The sequence below is a fragment of the Orbicella franksi genome, chromosome 6, assembly GCF_964199315.1.
Source record: "Orbicella franksi chromosome 6, jaOrbFran1.1, whole genome shotgun sequence".
NCBI lineage: Eukaryota > Metazoa > Cnidaria > Anthozoa > Scleractinia > Merulinidae > Orbicella > Orbicella franksi.
In genome coordinates this window covers 9,794,389-9,816,655 of record NC_138150.1, presented here as the reverse complement: position 1 = coordinate 9,816,655, position 22,267 = coordinate 9,794,389, and the positions used below count along the sequence as shown (strand labels likewise).

General features: G+C 44.2%; 2 protein-coding genes and 1 pseudogene across 3 annotated transcripts in view; 1 reads left to right on the top strand and 2 right to left on the bottom strand.

Annotated features, from left to right (window-relative positions):
- The first annotated feature begins 3,061 nt into the window (after positions 1-3,061).
- LOC145490441 (putative ammonium transporter 1) overlaps positions 3,062-22,267 on the top strand; it is a 47,366-nt pseudogene continuing 28,160 nt past the window's right edge. The window contains exon 1 of the transcript XR_014049700.1: positions 3,062-3,425. The product of XR_014049700.1 is annotated as a putative ammonium transporter 1 (transcript). The remainder of the gene's footprint in view (positions 3,426-22,267) is intronic.
- LOC145489295 (uncharacterized) lies at positions 9,880-11,823 on the bottom strand. The gene has a single exon (XM_081468254.1). The coding sequence runs from the start codon at positions 11,749-11,751 to the stop codon at positions 9,880-9,882; it is 1,872 nt and encodes a 623-aa protein (XP_081324380.1). The 5' UTR covers positions 11,752-11,823.
- Positions 19,539-21,505, bottom strand: LOC145489294 (uncharacterized). The gene is made up of 3 exons (XM_081468252.1): positions 20,563-21,505; positions 20,280-20,425; positions 19,539-20,213 (listed from the first exon to the last, which is right to left on the bottom strand). Exons 1-3 carry the CDS (start codon positions 21,121-21,123, stop codon positions 19,550-19,552), a joined length of 1,371 nt encoding a protein of 456 aa, XP_081324378.1. The 5' UTR covers positions 21,124-21,505; the 3' UTR covers positions 19,539-19,549.

Below are 22,267 nucleotides of genomic sequence, written 5' to 3'. Positions count from 1 at the left end.
CCCATTTTAAAGATTCCCACTTATAAAGATTCCTCATTTGAAAGATTGCCGCTTTTAAAAATTCCCTGTTTTAAAGATTCCCGCTTTTAAAGATTCCTCATTTTGAAGATTCCCGCTTTTAAAAATTCCCCATTTTAAAGATTCCCGCTGTTAAAGATTCCGCATTTTGAAGATTCCCGCTTTTTAAGATTACCCATTTTAAAGATTCTGGCTTTTAAAGCTTCCCCATTTTAAAGATTCCCGCTTTTAAAGACTCCCCATTTTAAAGATTCCCGCTTTTAAAGATTCCCCATTTTAAAGATTCCCGCTTATAAAGATTCCTCATTTGAAAGATTGCCGCTTTTAAAAATTCCCTGTTTTAAAGATTCCCGCTTTTAAAGATTCCTCATTTTAACGATTCCCGCTTTTAAAGATTGCTCATTTTAAAGATTCCCGATTTTAAGGATTCCACATTTTAAAGATTTCCGCTTTTAAAGAATCCCCATTTTAAAGATTCCCGCTTTTAAAGATTCCTCATTTTAAAGATTCCTCATTTTAAAGATTCCCGCTTTTAAAGATTTCTCATTTGAAAGATTGCCGCTTTTAAGGATTCCCCATTTTAAAGATTTCCGCTTTTAAAGATTCCCCATTTTAAAGATTCCCACTTTTGAAGATTCCTCTCTTTAAAGATTCCCTTTTTCAAAGATTCTGCATTTTTAAGAATCTCGCTTTTAAAGATTCCTCATTTTAAAGATTCCGGCTTTAAAAGATTCCTCATTTTAAAGATTCCCGCTTTTAAAGATTTTCCATTTTAAAGATTCCCGCTTTTAAAGGTTCCCCATTTTAAAGATTCCCGCCTTTAAAGATTCCCCGTTTTTAAGATTCCCGCTTTTAAAGATTTCCCATTTTAAAGATTCCCGCTTTTAAAAAGTCCCCATTTTAAAGATTCCCGCTCTTAAAGATTCCCCATTTTGAAGATTCCCGCTTTTTAAGATTACCCATTTTAAAGATTCTGGCTTTTAAAGATTCCCCATTTTAAAGATTCCCGCTTTTAAAGACTCCCCATTTTAAAGATTCCCGCTTTTAAAGATTCCCCATTTTAAAGATTCTGGCTTTTAAAGATTCCCCATTTTAAAGATTCCCGCTTTTAAAGACTCCCCATTTTAAAGATTCCCGCTTTTAAAGATTCCCCATTTTAAAGATTCCCGCTTATAAAGATTCCTCATTTGAAAGATTGCCGCTTTTAAAAATTCCCCATTTTAAAGATTCCCGCTTTTAAAGATTCCTCATTTTAAAGATTCCCGCTTTTAAAGATTCCTCATTTTAAAGATTCCTTATTTTAAATATTCCCCATTTTAAAGATTCCCGCTTTTAAAGATTCCCCGTTTTAAGGATTCCCGCTTTTAAAGATTCCCGTGTTTTAAGATTCCCGCTTTTAAAGATTCTCTGTTTTAGAGATTCCCGCTTTTAAAGATTCCCCATTGTAAAGATTCCTCATTTTAAAGATTCCCGCTTTTAAAGATTTCTCATTTGAAAGATTGCCGCTTTTAAGGATTCCCCATTTTAAAGATTTCCGCTTTTAAAGATTCCCCATTTTAAAGATTCCCACTTTTGAAGATTCCTCTCTTTAAAGATTCCCTTTTTCAAAGATTCCGCATTTTTAAGAATCTCGCTTTTAAAGATTCCTCATTTTAAAGATTCCGGCTTTAAAAGATTCCTCATTTTAAAGATTCCCGCTTTTAAAGATTTTCCATTTTAAAGATTCCCGCTTTTGAAGATTCCCCATTTCAAGGATTCCCGCTTTTAAAGATTCCCCATTTTAATGATTCCCGCTTTTAAAGATTCCTCATTTTAAAGAATCCCCGTTCCCCGTTGCCCGTTTCCTATTCCCATTCCTCGATTTTCGGATCCCTGTTTTAAAGATAGCCGTCACGACATAATCACATACTTTCGTTTTTCTTTATTAAGCACTTGAAATAAGAAATTATAATTTTTGATTGTCGCCCGAATAACAACCTTCTGACCGTGAATATCAATTTATCAACCGGTCTACCAATACAATATGATCAATTAAACTCTAGCAATTTTACATAATACTGTACCCCCGAAATCAAAGTACCATTGTATCATTCTTCACCTCAATCTTTGAGTTAAACAATCTGATGGGTGAACTCGGTGTCAGGGTATTTCACAAAGCATTACATCAGTGATTAGTCATACTGTTTAGTTATGCATGAGGTCACTTGAAGTGAGACTACTCCACACCATCTTCTTGAGCCGCTCTACTTATATATTCAAGTAGCGTTTGAATTGTAATTTTTTTTTTAAGTCGAAAACTGTTTTTAAAACTACTCGACGCCGTTTTGGAGACCTTGCGCGTGACCAAAATTGAGTCTCGTATGAAGATCGCGTTCGGATACGTCAGTCACCATTGTTATTTTAAAATTGCAAGTAGCGAGTTATTAACACAACATAACATGACATGACATAACATAACATAGATTATTTCCTCGCAATTTATATTTACAGATAAAATTATGGCTCGGCATGTTTACAGTCTAGTACCTTTTCGGTTGATAAATATTGAAGTTAGAGTATGGAGGTCAAGTAAGCTATTTGGTTTTCTAGTTGGCCTCCATATTTACTTGTCTGGGGAAACAAGGAAAGACAAAAATCTTTTACACTCAAAGGGTCAAAAACAGGCGGATTAAGAGATTTTCGAAAGGCACGTGAAACTCTGATCGAGCTGACCCGCGACGAATTTGTGGCGGCCCACGCACTAGTATTACGATTTCTATTGGTTAAATTAAAATTAGTGTCAATCAAGACCTTACATGCGCTTTACCGTGATAATGGCCCTTTAACGTGTTGTACATTTATTTAAATACCAAGAACGCGATTCCAATCAGTTTTATTCCCTATAAGCACACCTTGATCAAGATGGGTTTTATCAAGATGGGTTGCATGGACATTATTTCACGAAAACGCGCTCTCAAAAGGCTAAAACTGATAATAAACCACCAATGGGAAAAAGTTGGTGTACTTCTCTTTTTGTAATGTGGAATTCGTTTAGGGTGTCAAAGTCTATATGCAAAGTCGAATATACACGTATGGGTATTCTGGCGTGTCGAGGAAACATCGGTATATCACGTGGATTATCAATTCCATTTTCATAAAGAGTGCTCATGCACTATATAGCTTAATTGAATGCAAGGTCTCAAGTTCGACGTCGCAACTGGTTATAGACTGTGAACTGGGGCGCCCACATTGCTTTCTTCAGTTTTGTTTAACAAAACAGCCAATATCATTAGCAACGACACGTCGAGCAGAAGTCAAAATGACCGAGATGACTGCAGCAGAGCTTACAGCACTTGATGAAACTGTGAAGGTGTTGAGAGGTAGCCTTGATCAGATGTTCTTATTGGTCTTGGGCTGTTGTATTTTCTGTGAGTATCAGTTTTCATTGAACTTACATTTGACTTCGTTGTCTAATAACTCTCCGGTGAAACAACAACAAAGTTATTTCTAACTTTGGTTAGTGTGATTAACAAAACCAGACTTATATGAGGGACTTCTGTGTTACCAGTTAATCAGAACTGTTGTGCTAGTTAATCGTTTACTGTAATGTTTCACTAACATATCAATACATCTTAACCTATGCATGAAATTTCTGTGAGCCGGTGAAGCAATCAAAACGGGAGATGCCGTCGAAAGATTGATTATGTGATTACGTTACATTGTATCACATCGACGGAAAGAAAAATATATCGATCTTTCTTACTCTTTAAGGCTTCACTTCTCATGTACATTCTAGCTAATTCGACAACATATCAGCACAATGTTAGTAGAGAAAAAGAAACCTGACTAAGTTTTAGTCAAACAGCGAAAATGTTTCTCTTACATTAAGGATTTGTAACAATTTAAGGTTGCTTAAGCTCTATAGTATTTTCATTACATATATGTAGATTTTTAGCACAGAGGATCACTAGTTTATCAGTTTATACTGTCATGTGTCACTCTCTGTAAATAAAGTTGATCGATCGATCGATCGATTGATTGATTGATATGTTCAAAATGTACATTAATAGCGCCTTAAATAGCGCCAAAAATTATATTAATTCTAAGTCCTTATCCAAACGGCGAGACAACTCAGCAAAAACTATCTGCGATTTAGCATTGTTTTCTTGGTGTAGCTAAAACCCGGAGAACCAGACGCTTCTTCGTTTAACGCCATTTTACGACTGATGAAAGGACTTTTTTCCCGAAACTTCTCTAAAAGTACCATTAAGCACTGTACTTTTGTTAACTTAAACGGCGAAAGCAATTCAATTCAATTGAAAGTGCTACATAGTAACAACTTATTTTTATTACTGTACCAGACAAGCTGTTTGTGCGAGCGTTTTACAGTTGAAAGATCCCAAAGAATGTAATAGCTAGGGACATAGACTGGAGTATATCCTAACAAGATTGTCGTTCTTAACTCAGTAAGGAAGTTACAGGACGGAAGAAATTAAAATACAGGACGTTCTAGGAACAAACGAGGGACCGGAATAGTGATGTCGGCCCCTTATCAGCTATCAACAAATTTGGCAAGATTTTGATTGCAACACCTCAGGACTTTTTCCTTTGTACGTAGATTAAATTTCCTTCTTTCATTGCAACACAAGACATGTTGCACGGCCGGTTGTTGTGTGTCTGTGTGCCGGTAAACAAGACCCCATATCATAAAAGACCAAACATCCGACCTTTGAGCTCACTAAAACTAAGGAAAAAAAAGAAAACAGCTAAATAACGAAAAGCACAATATTTATTACCATTCGTATCGATGCACAAGGACAGAACCGACAATAGATCGATTTCAAATGCGTTAGCTCATACAGCCTCCGCCTTGGTCAGTTGGCTTTTGCTACACTGATTACGTAAGAGAGCGTCTACGATTTACGTTTTACAGCTCTATATACATATGACGACTTACTGGATTTACAGGATACTTTCGGTTCGTTCGCTTCTTCCTCTCCCATAAAAAATATGTCAGTCAATATCTGCTTCTTTCTACATCATTGCTATCAAGAACCTCTACATTGGTTTCATTGTAGAGACTTGACTTCGAGACCTTTGTTGGAACAGGATTGCAAAGTTCATTGCTTCTGAATTTCTTTCATTTCCTTTGGCTTCTGTACATTACATTTCGTATCATTCCAGCAAAGTTTACCGTTGGTAAATAGTTGTTCTGACTTGTTCTTTTCTGCTAGCTTTTTTTTCCCATGTTTTTGAACACGTCAGTCCTGAGTACTGATAATAGAATAATTATTTTAGATGGAAATTTATTTTTTTTTTTATTAATTCAAAGAAAACATTAACAGGAAACGAGTAGTGTTAAAGCACTCAATTTGACCTTGATTGTGAAAACGAACCATTGATGTTTCGCATAAGTTACGAATAGCAAGTTTCTCAACTAAAATGGTTGGCTGAACTATTTCTGACAAGAAACGGAGGTGTTACCCCGACAACAAAACACAAAATGAAAAAATTCACTTCAAGATAAAATTCCGCTCTTTGACGGCTTGAAGTGACGAAAGCAAAATTTCATCTTAAATTTGACAACTCAGTACAAAGTTGCGTTACGTTGCATTACAAACACAAAAGGATGTCACATAAAGTATACAAATAACTGTTACCTTTGATGCTTTCGAAAGCAAAAAAAAAATGTTCCGTGTTTTTCTTGTTGTTGTTGTTTTATTTATTTTATTTTGTTGGATCGATTTTAATGAAAATGTAACAGCTCAATGATCCACTTTAATTTAAAACTATCTGCTACTAATAATAAAAAAAGCCCGCCGATTCCGAGGCTTTTTTTTTTTTTACTAATTGGCTAATTTATTCATATTGTTCTATTACTTCTTCTTCTTTTCACTGATTTTTTTTTCTACCACATAAACTTTGATACGATTTCGTGGCATACAGGGGAGACGCCATTCTCCGGCTAGCTTCCACAAAATAGTGGTGTCTTCTTTTTAAAATAAATATCCTTATTGCTATTCAAATGTCGCGGGCTAGCGCAATGTTCTCAGTAGGTGATCGAACGCAAAATATTGCTGATTCCATAATTCATTAATTCATTCATTACTTACTATGACATTTTGTTGTTTACTCCGTGCTCAAGGGCCGGCCTACTAAGATCTACCAAGGGATATCTTTCAAGTGTAAAGTCGCTCACAAATGGAAGCATATAGTATCATACTGTTTATGCTCTTATGTATATGTTGTAAAAAAAATGAACTTGAGGCAAAATAATTTCATACTTGAATGTGGATCGATTAATTTGTATTTTTCTTTTTCTTAGATTATATTAACGAATTCGGAACAAAGGTACAATCAGCTCCATCTGAGGAGTGGCGATCACGTTTCACGAATTTTTTTTTACAAAACGTCTTTTGATTACTTTTTACTGGTCACATTACTTTTTGTCCTCATCAATCTCACACATTAACACTTTCCACTCTCCATCTAGTGTGAAAATGTCTAAAAATCATCATGGCTATTACACGTAGCCTGCGTGGTAAGTGTTCGAGGGGGAGGCTCGCCTGCCTCGCTGGCCATTACACTTTGCATGATTCGTTTCAATCGCTTGATGTCAGGCTCGCCGTAACGCCGACGTCAGCGTCAAAAATGCGGCGCCATGCAAGCACCCGGTTGTTGTTGCGTTGCATACGATATTTGAAGCTCGCAAATGAGCGCAACAGTCGAAGTATAAGCGTTTGAGCGGGAAAAAATACGAAGGAGTATTTTTCATTGGGAAAAGATACACAGAGGACAAAGTAGTAAAGCTAAAGACCACCTAAATTGCCATAAATCGGCCGAGAAACCTCACGGGAACCGAGGAAACACAAACCTGAAACAAGGTTGGTTTATCTTTATTCCTATAAATACTACCTCGTATTTTTAGGGTAACTGAGAATATAACTCGATATTGCTTAAGCTCCCTACTAGGGAGGTTAAGCCGTTGTGCTGCTTGTTAAAGGAGGTCACTCTAAAAAACGTATACTTTTTGTCAACGCTAGCTAATAAAACCCTTGCACTAAGTTAAGCCACTCACCGAAGTTTCATACTATCTTCAATGTTTTGCTTGGTGACGCTCTCCTTGCCGTTGCCGCTCCCTCAGCAGTATTCAGATTTTGCAACAGTCCAAACATAAAGCTTTGTATATGAAAAAGGGCTATATTCGTAACCGAAAAAACGAAGGAGTAAAAGATAGATCTACATTGTCTCAGGAGTGTGTTTCCTTAGTTCCCGCGGGGTCTCTAGGTCGACTTATGGCAATTTAGGTGGTTTTTAGTCCTCTAGATATCTTTTCCCAGTGAAACATTTTCCCAATTGAAAAGATATCAACTAGCTAGTTATAAATGTATAACGCTTTCGAGTAGTATACCGAGGAATATCCCACGAGTCACTTGAAATTTTGATTGGTTGGTTGGTTTATTGGTTGGAGTAGTAATAGACGCTTATAGGGGCCGTAACCAATCAGCGTGCAGGGATGATACCACGTGACCTCTAGATTCTCATACATTCTTTTAAAATTTGAAATCCAAGATGGCGCATTGATCAAGATGGCGGCCAAAAATGACGTCACGCTCGCGCATGCCCAAATAAGGCGAGAGACAGGAAGTGAGTTTCACAATTGATTTTTATTGATTACAGGAAGTAAAAATTACATTGGTGTGTATCCGTACGGAAATGACATGAAAGTGTTCGGGTCTACGACACGTTTGTCGAAGACGAGTCCGTATCGTTTGGTCCGTGTGATGACTTTGAGATGTTTGGTGGCGGGGTTTCTCCAGACGAAGTTGGGGTTGACGACGTTGATATTGCGTCGTTCATCATCGAGAGGTTGTGTGATTTCGTCGAGGAGATTTTGTCGCATGACGTCATAGTTGAGTTGTCTAGATCCTCGTACATTGAGTGCGAAGCCTCGGACTTTGCAGCAGACTTTGCCTTGGTTGGTTCTGTATCCGTAATTTTTGGGTCCAGCGGCAGTGAAATCGGTGATGAAATCGCCATCATCGAGTTCGTTGGTCATCTCCCACAGGTAATCGCCTAGCGGAACATCGGCTTGACCTGGTTTGTGTGAGTAGATGACGGAATCGGTGTCAAAGTAGAGAACTTGTTGCTTTAACTGTTCCAAGTAGCTGTACAATTTGAGACGAGCCCAACAGGTGGTGAAAGCTGCGACGAAGATGTTGATTCGTCCGTTGTCGGGTTGGTTGTCTTTGAGTTCGGCGTAGACGACCTCTAGAGCTTCGTCGTTGGCGATTCTGACTTGTCGTATGTCGTTGAAGGGGTTTGAAACGAGGGCGAAGAGTTGCGCTGCGTTGTAGACCACTTGGGTGGTGGGTTTGTGTAGATTTTCACCGAACTTGCCCCAGAAGGAGGTGAGCATGAGTTTGGCGGTGGCTTTCCGTCCGGGATTTTTCTGGATCATAGTTGGATCGAGAGCGATGCCTTCTTTCTGTTGGTATTGGTGCACGTAACGTGCCTTGTCTTCGGGGGTGTTACACCAATTGGGGTAGCCGGAGGATTCCTGTTTAATTTTTAGCCAGGTGTTCACGTAATCGGCGAAGAGTCCTTTACGGCGTTGGTTTGGTGGAGAATGGTGAACTTCGTGGATCTTGTTGAGCGTGTATCCCATGGCAACGGCTTTCTGGATTTCGGGTGTGCACCAGGTCCCTCGGAGTGTGCGTTGCTCGGTTGTGTGAGGGCAGTGATGAGATTTCTCTAGGATTGGTTTGGTCATTTCGTTTTCCACGCACGAGCGGCAGAGTGGGAAGGTGAGTTTACCTCCGTGCCGAAAAGGTAGAACTGTGTGGTATAGTTCGTGAGGAGGTAGTATGTCCACTTTGGCCATTCCGAAGTAGTGGTGGATGTCTTGATCTTCTGGGTTGACGATGACTTGCGGATGTCCTACGGGGTATTCGCATTCCTTGTTGACCCAGGGGTAGAGCGACGTCACGTCGACGTACTTGGTTTTTTCTCCTTGGGTCATGTTGGTCACGTGATGCAGTTTGACGGCGTTCGTGCGACCTCCTAAGAAGGCTTCTCGTGGATCGAGTGGGTCGACGATTTGGAACGTGTCTAGGAACTGACGGGGATCTGGGTCGGTTTTGACCTCCAGGTCCCACTCGCATTCCCACTTGACTTGGAGCTGGTAGCCGCGTTGCCTGAGAAGGGCGTGTTTCTGGAGCGTGGACTCGTGGACTTCTTGTAGAGTTCGATCGGTGTGGCAGATGGGATATCTGTCTCGGTTGATCGGGAAACAGCGAGGACACCCGTGCCATAGGCATCCGTGGAATTCGTAGACGGTTCGAGTATTTGGATCGTAACCGTCGACGAAGTGATTGGCAAGTCGGACTTCACCTCCGTTTCGTACGGTACGGATACGATCACCTTGGTCGGGATGTTGTAACAAGTGTTCTTGCCAGGCTAGCCATTTCAGAGCTTTGAAGGACTGATTGGAGCTGGCGCCGTGCCATCCTCGAGGTGACCTGGAGGCGATGGTGTTGGGCGGTACTAGTTTCTTTCGCCAGAATCGGTTGCAGGCGGAGGCGATGGTGACGCATTTCTCCATGGGGTCGAAGTCGGCTTTTTGTTTGAATTCTTGTCGGAACTTTTGACAGTCTGCTTTGAGTAGTTTGACATCCGACTCGCAATAGGCTTCCATTTCTCGCCGTAGGACGAAATGGTAGTTGTCGTTGACTTTCTCTTGGTACCACCGTTCGAATTCGGCTTTCTTTTTGGCGGACATGCCGTCGGGATCGTACATGTCGCGCGGTGGCATGGGTCCTTCGTAATCTTGGTTTTCTAGGGTGTTGAATTTGTATGGGAAGAATCCCTTGCACAGTTCGTTTATTCCGAAGGTAGCGGGAAAGGGAGAAAGCACAGGGAATCTTTGAAAGTCAGTCTGTCGGATCTCAGGGACAGTATCTTGGTGCCTACGGTGATCTGGTCCGTGACTTCTCGATGCGTGGCGTAACAGTGTTGCAGGCTGAACATACCGTCGTAGCCTTTGAGATTGTAGAAGATGACGATGACGTCCCGATCATCTCCGTCCACGTCGACGGCGATGGATTCGAGGTAGTCGAACATGTCAGCGGTGCAGGTGGGACCGTAGAAGGAGCAGAAGTTATCCTCTTCATCGTCTTCTAAGCATAGAAGAATGGGTGTCTGATTCCCTTCGGCGTCTGTGATGGCTTCGTAGTCGCAGTACACTTGAAGGGGTGGATCTCTGTCCACCCAGACTCGTGTGTCGGGATCACCGGGTTCGGGTTCCACGAAGGGACGATCTCTTACTTCGTCGCGTGGCACGCGTTTCTTTTTGGGCTCGTCTTCATCTTCGGGGATGCGTTGGATGTAACATCGGTGAGTCGGTAGAAAGACCTTTTTTTCGCAGATGAGGCATTCACCCCATCCGCACACGTGATCGGGGTAACGACAGTCACCTCCTCGTCCGGTCCTGTCTTTTGGTTCGTAGACGTGACAACAGTCTGGACACTTTTTGTAAGTGTCGCAGATGGATGGGATGTTGAGACTACGTCGTTGCAGGTGGTAGTTGTAGCATTGGTCTCCAAAGAATTTTCTTTGGCACAACCGGCAGATCGAGGTGGGTGTGGGAAACTTGCCGCGTGCTAGGGGTCGTTTGGTTTCGATGAAATCGGGGCAGTCCTTTCGTTTGCAGGCGGGACACCATTTACCGTCGCAGGGATGATGATGAAAGTCGTCGTGATCGTATCCTCGATTGCATTCGTCGCAGAAGTAGGATTTGTTGAGGAACCCGTTAAACGAATTACATCCGTCGTAGTGACTGTCTTCTTTGACGAGTCGAATGATCTTGTCCCAGGGTACGGGTCCCGCGTAGATGAGCATGTGCGGTGGATCGATGGAAAGGACCTTTAGTTGGTACCCAGGTAACGCGGCCTGAAACTTCTGCAACTCGGTAAGACCGCAAGGTCCTTCGGGTACGTTGGCTAGACGGTGGAGTTCTTTGGCCAATCGCTCTTGGACGGGTCGCCCCTGTTTGAGATTGTGGTAATCGTGGTCTCGTGAATTCCCGTTCGAGTCTACCAGGGCTTTCATGGTGACGATGGCGCGAGCGCAGCAGAGATTGTTTTTGTTTTTGATGGTCACGCGCGACCGTTTGACGATTCCTCGTACGGCTGCACAGCTCGGTTTGTATCGTTTTCCGTTCCCAGGTCCCGGACCTGGAGTGCGTGTGAAAGTTGTTTCCATGGTGAAAGTGTCATCGGGGGTGAATTCTTCGTTGGAGTTGAGTTTGGCCGCGAGAGACTGGAGATAGGTGTCTAGTCTTTCACTCCCTTCTTCGAATTCGCGCACGGTGAAAGTGGTGGATTGAAAAGCGTGCGTGAAGGCACTGGACTGCATGGTGAAATGGACCGTGGAGTTGGGTGTCAGGGTAGGATCCTGAGCGATTTGTTGCTCGATGGATCGTTGAAGGGCATGAGTCAATTCTTGACCTAGGTTGTCCCTGGGAGTAACGTCTCTATGTTGTTTGAGCGTGGCTTCGAATCTTTGTTTGTTGAGGACGTTTCGCCAGTTACGGCGAGCGCCTACGGGTCTTAATTCGAATTCTAGGAGTGGTCTTGTGCTACCACCACCGGTTTGGGTCATAACTTGGTCGAGAGCCGGATCAAAGATCCAGTCATCATCATCGTCTTCGTCGAAGAACGCCTCGTCGTGAGTCCGTCTGTTCTGTGAAGACATGAGTACAATTTGAATGAGAGAATGACACAAACATCGCTTTTTATCAAGAAAACACAAGTTTTTTATTGGTTGGTTTTTACAACTAATTACAGTCGTGCGAATTTACATAACTTAACGCGCTATGAAAATTATATCCTAAATAGATTTTCGACACCGTATATGATCATATGATGAGAGGTTGATCCATACAACAATTTACAAACATCTAGGTTACATTTTATGTATCGTATTTTTATGCGACCGCGACCCCATTCTCTTTTCAGTTGATCGTAGTCTGAAATTTCTCCGTGAAGTTTATTCAATAGTTCATTGTTCCTGCGGTCGAGTATTTGCTGCCAGGTTGCCAAGGAAAGTATGTAACACTGTAGTTCTTGCGGTAGCTTATCCCAGTGACTCTGTAAGAACCAATCATTCATAAGCAGCGAACAATAACGATTTTTTCTTATCTAAGTTACAAAACACGTTTTTAAAACTAAATCCTAGATAGACTTTATTTTTCCGGTTATCGATGTTGACATAATGACCATAGAAAGCCGTGTGATAAGGGTTTGGTCCATACAAAGATTTACAGACGGTTAGTTTGCATTTCCTCGTTCGTATTTCTATGTGACCGAGACCCCATTGTCTTTTCAGTTCGGCATAATCTAAAATTTTTACGTGAAGTTCATTCAATAGTTTGTTGTTTCTGCGGTCGAGTATGTGCTGCCAGGTTGCCAAGGAAAGCACGTAACACTGTAGTTCTGTAGGTAGCCTATCCCATTGACTCTGTAAGAGAGTTGGTACGATTTTGTTTTAACCATCTATTATGAGCGTACTTGGTGTAGTATTCACTGACAGGGTAGATGAAATTCTTTTCTACAGGGGCGCGTTTCTAGGCGTGTTTGTAAGAGTCGGATAAAAACGTCTTTTGAGGTTTATCGTCAATGTCGATGTAACATCCGTATATTTTAAAATATTCGAATTTTTTTTCCTTCTTTTCTCGGCAGCATGAGAAACGACATGGATGTATAACAATCTTAATGTGACCTATGCCCCATTCTTCTTTCAGTTTTGCATAGTCTAATATTTCTTTGTGAAGACGCCGTAACTGTTTGTTTCTTCTTCGCTCGAGTAGGACTTGTCTCGTAGCCAGGTGAATCACGTAATGCTGTATTTCAGGAGGTAGTCGATCCCAGTGACTCTAAAAGAGTGAAAGTCTCTTAACGTCTGCTTTTCTGTAATAGGCATGATGAAACCGTACCCTAAAAATATTTCTCTCATAATGTTTTGTCCGTCTCTATAGAATGCCGACACGAGCATATGCTTATTTTTGAGTCCTGGAACGCTTCCTTTGGGACAATACTCTGGCTGATATGTCTCTAGCTTGACTTTGAGTGGACCTAGTCCTCATTTTGCTTGGACCTTTCCGAAGGTATGTATCTCGTTACAAAGTTCTCTCCACGATTCACGTTCACGTCTGTCGAGAAGAGACTGGGACTCGTTGAGGTCAACAATGTAGGCCTGGATTTCATGAGGCAGCCAATCCCAGTAACTCTAGGATGAAATGAATTGTAATCACGGAAATAAAAATCTGAGATATCGAGCTCGCGAAACGTGACCGGTTTCGGTCTGGCCAACCATGCGGAAATTCTCATTTGTCTTTCAAATTCCTTTTTCTCCTCGAAGGCAAGTTGTGACTCAGCGAGTGAGATAATGTAAACTTGGATTTCAGGTGGTAACCAGTCCCAGTAAGTCTATGAAAAGAAGGTGATGAACAAGGCGTGACAAAGATGTCGTCCTACTTTGTAACCGCAAAACACGACGACACAAAATCTCAAGTCCAAACGAAGGTAAACCTCTATGGGAGGAGTGATTATACTCAGTTCCATTGGTCAGTCCAAAGTGGCCACGAACGCACTTAGCATACACAACGCGTGACAGATCTGGCAGTACAACTTTTCTTTTATCACACCCTTGTTCAACTGATTATCGAGTGCCTGGGTGTAGCAATCGTAATGAACGTGGTAACGACAACACTTGGTCCGAGCGCAGGTTTCGGTTCTAAGAATGACTTGCTCGCATAGGGTACACTTTATATTATCCATTTTTTCAGATACTCATTGCTTCCTCTTCATGTAGGTCCATCTGTTGATTCATCTCCTCGTCAGTGATCTCAGCCATGATCAGCGCTTGATACAAGTGAAGACACTCAGAGTGCCGTGAACGGTTCGACCCGCCTCTTTTATACGAGCGTCGAAACTGGATTCCAGGTTGCACTCGACCTGGTGTCCAGTCTCCGACCGTGGGGGCATGGGAGAGGGATACCTCCTATCCCCTGGGTCTACTCCGCACACGTGACATTCGGCTTTTGTCGTTTGATTGGTGCATGATTGACATAAAGCGAGGCGAACGCATTCGGTGTTTTTCAGTTTTTGTTCATGTCGACTGAACCTAGACGCAGCCGCCGCCTTCGAGGTCTGTCACCCGAAGAAGAAGAAGAACCGAGACGAGTACGTCGTCGTGTGCGATCACCCGAAGATGAACCGAGACGTAGTCGTCGCCTTCGGGGTCAGATACCCGAAGAAACGCCGCTTCAACAAGTTTGTTTTCTTTGTCAGAGAGATATCAACATTGATTCTCTGTCGATATGTCAACGCACTCCTTGCTGCGGCGTGTTCATGCATCGACGTTGCTACCAGGAGATGGAAAGACAGGTTCGAACCTGCGGCAACTGCCGACGCGTGATCAACGAGGAGCTTCCCGAGATCGTGTTGGAAACCGATGAGGAACTCGAGAAGGACGACGATGAGGATGACCCGTTCGCGTTACCGGCAGGTACGAATAGCCTAGCGAGACTGGAGCAAGAGTTGGAGCGATACCGTAGTGAATATAGACCTATGCGCAGTCATCACGAGGGATCGTATATGTGGAATGAAATGCCGTATGACGTGGACGCGGACATTTGGCAACGTTATTGTCATGCTCGAAAATTTCGTGACTCTGTTTTCGAATCGAGTCATGTACGTGCACGGTTGCGTGCATCTCCCCGTGGAACCGACCCGAGAGAGCAGGGCTGTTTTGTACCGTCTGTTCATATTCAACACTCCTTACTCGACGTATAACCTGATTCGAATTCAAAAGTTCAGGCTCTTCTTTAGACGCGTGGAAGGGCTAAGGGATGTTGTTATTCAATATCTCTGTCTATTACCCTTTCCGGGCGGTCCATCGCTTTACAACGAGGACAGGCTATGGACCTGACGATGTTTTTTTTTTTATTTTTTCTTCGCAGTGTTCGAACAACGAAGAATAATTCATAGCGCCATCTGGCAGTTTAGAGACACTGGAAGACCCTTTGAGACGCACAATTCGTTGACGCGTTCCTGGAATCACTTGCCTTATCCCATCCCGGTCACGGTGTGGTTCCGTTACTATCGCGAGTTGGAGGACTTTGTGCGAACCACGGAGGGACGAAGTCCCCTGTACATTCACGGCACCGTGTTCTTTCCCTTCCATATCATTTCGTACGATCATATACGAATGGAAGTGTACCGAATGTTTTATTTCAACACCCCTTACAGACTGTACGATTTTATCACCAGACTTAGGTTTAGGTTGTTATTCGTGTCTTCGTCTACGTTCGGGGACCAAATAAGGATCGAACGACTGATGGTGAGATCGAGTGTCTCGGATACTCTGTACCACGGTGGTATGGCGTGTGAGTTGTGAAATAAACAGACTTTTTTGAAACAACAACAAAGTGTAATTTTTATTTTGTAACAACAATAAAAAAGTTTTACAATTTCCAACGTTTCTTGGCTTGCATGATTTTCTTAACAATGCGTTCTGTCATGGTTTTACGTCCGGGTAAATTGTCGATGGCTTGGATCATCTTGGTGTCGGCTTTCCATTTGTCTTGTAAGTTCTTGGCCTTGGAACAGTCAATGTCGTGTTGTTTGGCCAGTCGGTCCATACGATTGATCCCTGGATCTCCTCGCGCTAAACGTTTCTTCAGTTTGGTACCAGGTCCCATGTACTGATAACCGGGCCAATGAAACTCGATCCCAGTCTTGCCCAACCATTTTTGGATGTCGATCCCATACCCTCGTTGACGACGAAGACGAGTACTTCTTCTAATCGGGGGTGCCTTTTTCTTCTTATTCCGAGTCATAGCTCAGTCCTTTTCTCCAGGGTTCGAAATCTCCCCACCCTTCTTGTAACTTTTCTGCCGCTGTCTTCTTAGCCTTCTTGTACTTCTTTGCCTTGCCTTTGGGACTGTAACCACCGTCGTCTATGTATTTTTTAGCGACACCGATGGATCTTAAGAAGCCTTTTTGCGATTCGGACAGGACTTTCTTTTTCAGACTACTTCCCTTTTTACCTAACGTGGATGGTTTGGGTGGAATGGGTGGCTTCTTGCTTGTGGATGGTTTGGGAGTTTTAAGCTCCTTTTTAAGACCTGACGTGGAAGGTGTAGCGGCTTGTTGTTTGATGATAACGGGGGGTCGTGCTGCGGGTTCTTTGTTGACTCCCTTGATGATCTGTTTCAACAGACTTTCGACGGGTGCGTCTGCCATGCCTTCGGGTTCTGCCGTCCCTTGGTACGAGATAGGACCACGTGTACCCGTCCGTATACGTTTCACCAGTTTACTTTCTTCGGTTGCTATGGGTTTGGTCATCTTGACAGCCATGCTGTCGGGGATACGACTGTCTTTCAAGATGAGATGTTATTCGGCGGCCAAACGTCCCGCTTTGTTCAACAAGGCATTCTGGGTAATCTGACCCTTGTAATAATCTTGCAATCGATTGAATTCTTGAACGGGCACCATCATGACTTCGTTCATACCTGACCCAAAGTCGTATCAGGAAACTCGGACAATTCTCTCAAGGCCGTCTCGTAACAGTCTTGCCAGTACCGTATGGCTTCTTCTTTCTTTTCCAACTGTAGTTGAAGACTTTGAACGGTTTGCTTGCCTTTACCGCACTCCTTGCACAACTCTATGCACCCACCGGGCGGCGTGGTATCTCGTTTCGTTTGACAGGTTTGGCAAAAGTCACCGAACTTTAAAGCCATATACTCTTGATACAAGGCGTGGTACCTCTTGTTCCAGTACTCGGACGAGTCTTTCCATTGGGCTTCGCGTCGATTGGCATCTTGTAACAGCTGCACGAGTTTAGGAATGGTGGACTCTTCTTGGTTATCTCTCGGTGGGAAATTGGGTATGACGTCAATACCCTCCAGAGGGTAATCGTCTTCGTCGCGTCCTTTCACAGTACACAACATGCTCGAAAACAACGGTGTAATCCGCTCCAGAACCCTGTCCCGTTTTGACTCAGGAGATGTTCTCTTCGACGCTTGAGGGAGCTTCTACCTTTACCCACTTCTCACAAAACCTTTTTATGTCCTTTCAGTTTCCCATAAGTCAGTGCGTTGATGGGGATCCTCTTTTTCAGCAAATTGAAAACCATCTCGCTGATGGCGTTGATCTGATCTTTGGCGGCTAATTTCAACATCTGTTGACGTTTTTTTTCGATTGGCGTCTTTCAGAACGCTCGTCAAGAAATGAAGTTGTCGTCGCAACCGCTTCATCGTCGACGTCTACGTCAGGGTGGCTTCTCACGCTCTTTTATTCACAAGCTTTCGAGACCCTTCAAAACCGTCTTGGCCAAAACGCCTATCAAGTTACCAAGACCTTCTCCCTTTTGGTGCTTTCTTCTCCTTTTGGTGATTTTACGTATTCTTATACGTGGTGGCGCTCGACGTTTCCTTCGCCTTGACGTCCTCGGCATGTCGGTTCTGATGACGACACGCACACACTTCCACCTTTAATGACGCATGAAGGTGATCGCGTGTCCTTTTATAGAGGAACGTGAACAAATCGTTTTTCGTAGTCTCGAACGTATCGGTCGTAAGTGGGAGGTGTGAAATCCGTCACCACGTCGTCTAACGTTTGCATCTTGGTCAAAAACCGATCCAATTCCTCCACTTCAACCAGAGCATAGTTCCTAAGTTCTGTCAGCGTCTTTTCGTAAGTCGTGTAAGCGAATTTGGCCATGTCCATCTTGAACGAATACTTCTTGAAATCGTTCCATCCTTTCAGTAAGGTGGCGAAAGCTGTCAATCCTACCACCGTGTACCCATCTTTCCACACGGATCCCAAGATGATACTCGCGGCCACGACCAGTAACGCTAGTCCGTTAAGAATGGCGTTACACAATTTGTAGTAACTAAACATCTGTCTTCGACACCACCAATACTTGTGGTAGAAGGCATAGAATCCGTCCAAACGTTTCAGCGAGTCCAATTCCACCACGGTGGTGAAAGGTTCATCCAGTAGACAGACCGAAGTGCTTATGACAACGCCTCAACCAGTCCCAAATATATTCTAACTTTCTTTCGGTACGTTCGATCCTTTTAGCTTGTTGCTCGTATTCCCAGATCTCGTCCTTGAATGCGGTTTCTACGGACTGGTTCAGGATATCCTGGAATTGTCTGTAACTATCGTACTCGTCCGCGATACGTTTCATGTCTTCGTGATCCATACTGGTCTCATTCCAGTAAGAGCGAGAGCATCGGCATAGATGCAGGAAGTAGGGGAACCACTTGACCTCACTCCTCAACATATTGATTCGAATTGATGAGTCTCACCGTACTGTCGATCTTGTTATCGTCGAGGTTTTCGTCGTTTTTTATTGCGTCTCAACAGTCTTCGGACCCCGTGACCAACGCCTACCCCTGCGATTGGTGCTAACCTGGACAAGGCACTCGCAAGAGCACCACCCCATTGCTTTCTCCTTTTCTGTCGACGGCGTCTTTCTCATGTTGTTCTCAGTTACGTACACTGGTCGAATTGCGAGTCACGGTAGGACGTCCGTTTTTATAGGTGGTCGTGATCGTGTTGGTGGTCGTGATACCGGCAATGCGACGACCCGCGGCCGTTTGTTGTTGTTGTCTCAAAATCTCTTCCAGTTGTTGCTGCATCTGGGCTTGGTTGAGAATACGGGTTCCTCGCCTTCTTCGACCTCGAGAAAGACCCGATCTCACCGACGAAGGAGGTGAGGAGTCGCTACTACTTCCACCTCCGCCCCCGCCTCCGCCTCCACCTCCACCTCCACCGCCTCTGCGTCGTCTTCTTCCACCGCCACTACCACTGGCGCTACTTCTTCTGCGGCTCCCGGCATCACTGGGTGACGATGGCATGTTTTGACGTGGGACGCGTCTAGGTCGTTTACCTCCTCTAGTAGGTCTGGCCAAAGGTGTGTCATCTGTCGGCGTGGGAGAACGTCCTGCCATTCGACGCAACATACGTGACGTACCTACTCCCATCGTGACGTTGGTGCGTGCGGCACCCGATCCAGCGCTACACACACCCGTCGTGACATTGGTGCGTGGCGTACCAGCGCTTGCGGTGCCTACCCCAATCGAGGCCCCAGGCAGTGGTGATGTCGGCAGTGACGATTGTGGTGAAGGTGTGTTCAGGCTTATGCCCACACCCGCTGCCGGAGGAACTGGAGACCCCATTGGAACCGGTGACCCCCAAGGCGAATAATCGTCCAGAGGTGATAAATTGAATTCGTCACTGCCAGAACTCATCTCTCTTCTCTCTTTCTACCTTATTCTTAGCGAGTACTTGTTGTCTATGAACCAAACTCTCGAAACCTTCACCATTATATGCATTCAGGATGGATCGTACTTGACGATAACTCTCACATTCTGTGACCTGTCTCATCGGCTCGTAGTCCATTTCATTAGGATTCATGATGTAATGGAGTCTGTTTTTACATAGGTGAATGAACAGCGGAAACCACTCGACTTCGTTCCTCAACATGATGATGATGCCGCAAACTGATGGCATCGTACGAATCCCTCGTCATTTAACACGCGGCTGATGACACGTTGATCGTCCTGACTGGCTGGATGAAGATCCAATAGCATGTAACCGTAAGGTCGATCGGAGACCTTTCGAAACGTATCCAACACTTCCTGCCATCGCGTGGGAAACGATTGCAGTAATAGATTTCGTATCCCTAACTGATCACGAGGGTTCCTGAAGGCCGCGATGTAATGAGCGTTTCGGGAAATGGTCTTGGCGAATTTTCCGTTAGGGAATAGATCCTGACACAAGTAAATCACCGTGATGTTCCGATGATGAGAATGTTTGGTGAAGAGATCCAACACGCGCTTGTCGTTGCCACCCTCGTCCATCAGATCGTCCAGCACCAAAACACCCCCTCGAGGAAACCATCGTGGTAACTGTTCGCTGTCGGGGATACCTTCGTGAAACTTGACACCTCCCTTCTTGAGCTCTTTGAAGCCATCTTGCCACGATCCGTAGCAGTAATGAATACTCTTCGGTGTTTCTTGGAACAAGTCGACGTTCTCCAAGAGCAGTTTGGTGGTGAACACCGTCTTGCCGCATCCCGAAGGACCCGCTATCAACAAACTCGACGGGGTGTGAAACTGAAACGCTTTGCGTCGTTCCATGCTTTTTTATGAACTCGCAAAGTGATGTCGGAAGTACTTATTGCCGTAGCGAAGGACGTGCCAGTACGGGTAACACTTGTAATCTCTGCAAGCGTCTGTTTGAAGTCTGGCTCTAATACGCAGGTGTAAAATGTCGTATCGAAGTTCTTTTTCCCGCTCAAGTACGAATCGGACTCGACGATAACTGTCGCAATCCGCAATGTGTTTCAGGACCTGTCGATGAGGATGATCCGAGGGCAAGTCGAGATACTTGTCTCGACACAGTTCTAGGAATCGAGGGAACCATCTGACTTCACCACGCAACATCTTTTCAAAAATGAACACTTTTTTATTCGAACAGCTTACTTTAACAAATGACGCACTCCTCTAGAGGAACCGCACGTGTCCTGGTGACACGGGGTTTTACAAATCTTGCGCCAGTCCAACTCGTCCACGATCAAACGTTTTAACATCTGTCCTACTTTACGATCGTTCTCTACAAAGTCGTTTTTCTTAAAACGACTCAAGAACGCGTTCATGTCACGACCTTCGGCTCGGTCGATCAGGAACATCAGGGCGTAGTTGCCGCAACTGTGACTGAATAGTGACTGTAGAATCTTGCCGTTGAAAATATGGTACTTGAAATGACGGTCCAACCATTCTCGGAGCGGTTCGGCGGTTCCGTACACGTCCAACGGGAGGCCGTAACTGTCCGGGATCTCACACTTGTCCTTGTCGGCCCACAAAGCGATCCAATGCATGCCAGGTTTATCGTGAGGGTCCGTGTTCACGATGTAAGCGGTCGGTCCTTCTTGAGGCAGTGTCTTGGGAAGCCGATCGCAAGGTACCGTTCCGTAAAAAACACAGCGGAGTGACGGATTCGTTCGGGCCAAATGATCCAATTGTAAATTATTCAAGGCTACTTTCTCCATTTTCTCATTGGTACACGTCGTAGGTGACGACTCGGTTCTCGTTGATCTCCAGCAAGTTCTCGAATTCGCCGTACAACAAGATGGTCAGGTTTGCTCCTGGGTTGGCTCCAAAATTAATCACCAGACGCAGCTCACCTGACTGCTTGGGGTTCAACACTGGACTGTCCAAACATCCGTTGGCTGTGTTGTCAAATACAAACATGTTGCATCTCTTGCCGTATCCCTAATCCTGTTTTCTGACCATGTTTCCTTTTCCCCGACACAAAGCTCCTGAGGCTTGTAGGAATCTGTAGTAGCCTCTCTGATCTTTACTGTCATCATCGTGTTTGAGCTCCAATGTCTCGTAGGGATACTCTTCACCTCTCACCAATTGTTTGATGGAAGCGAGATTGAATTTTTCAAAGGTGAACGGATTGACCGACACAGTTCCATTGAAGGCTGTTTGTCTCATCAACACCACCACTAACCGATTAGGCAGCTGATTGTGGAAAGGATTGCTGCACTCAAAATGACGATTGTCATTGGGATGGGAGTAGGTGCGAATTTCACCTCTCACCGTGGGGTAAGTGACCACTCTTCCACTTTTCATGCTGGACATGATTTCTCTGTACACCGAGGGAGTCTCTCTCACTTGGGACAGGAACAATCTCACATTCACGTCGGCTTCAGTCAGTCTGAGAGTATCAGCACCGGCCCATTGGACGGTCCACAGAGCTGGGGCATTGAAGTACATGTCGATCTGGATCTGAACACCAGGTACCAGTAACTTGCTTAGATGAAACACTTCCAGGTAAGGTTTGAACCTCAAAGTCACCCTCTTTCCACCAAAAAAACTGGATTCGGCTTTGAACCATATTCTTGAGATCTTGTGGTAAAGCAGCATAATCAGCGTGAGCCGGATCCAACTTATTGGCTGTCATTACATCTGCTTCTCCACGACTGGGTACACTGAGACAATTGTACCAACCATTGGGTGTCAGGGTCGTTTCACCGTCGTCTCGGTCGTGGTTCAACAGAGCCTCGATGTAGGCTTTGTAGTGGTCAGTATCGGTCTGGGGGCTGATGAGAGTGCCATTCAATCTCACATTGATCTGTTTGAAGAGGCTGTGGGCCAGATTGTTGGCTAGTCCGACGAGAGTCGCTT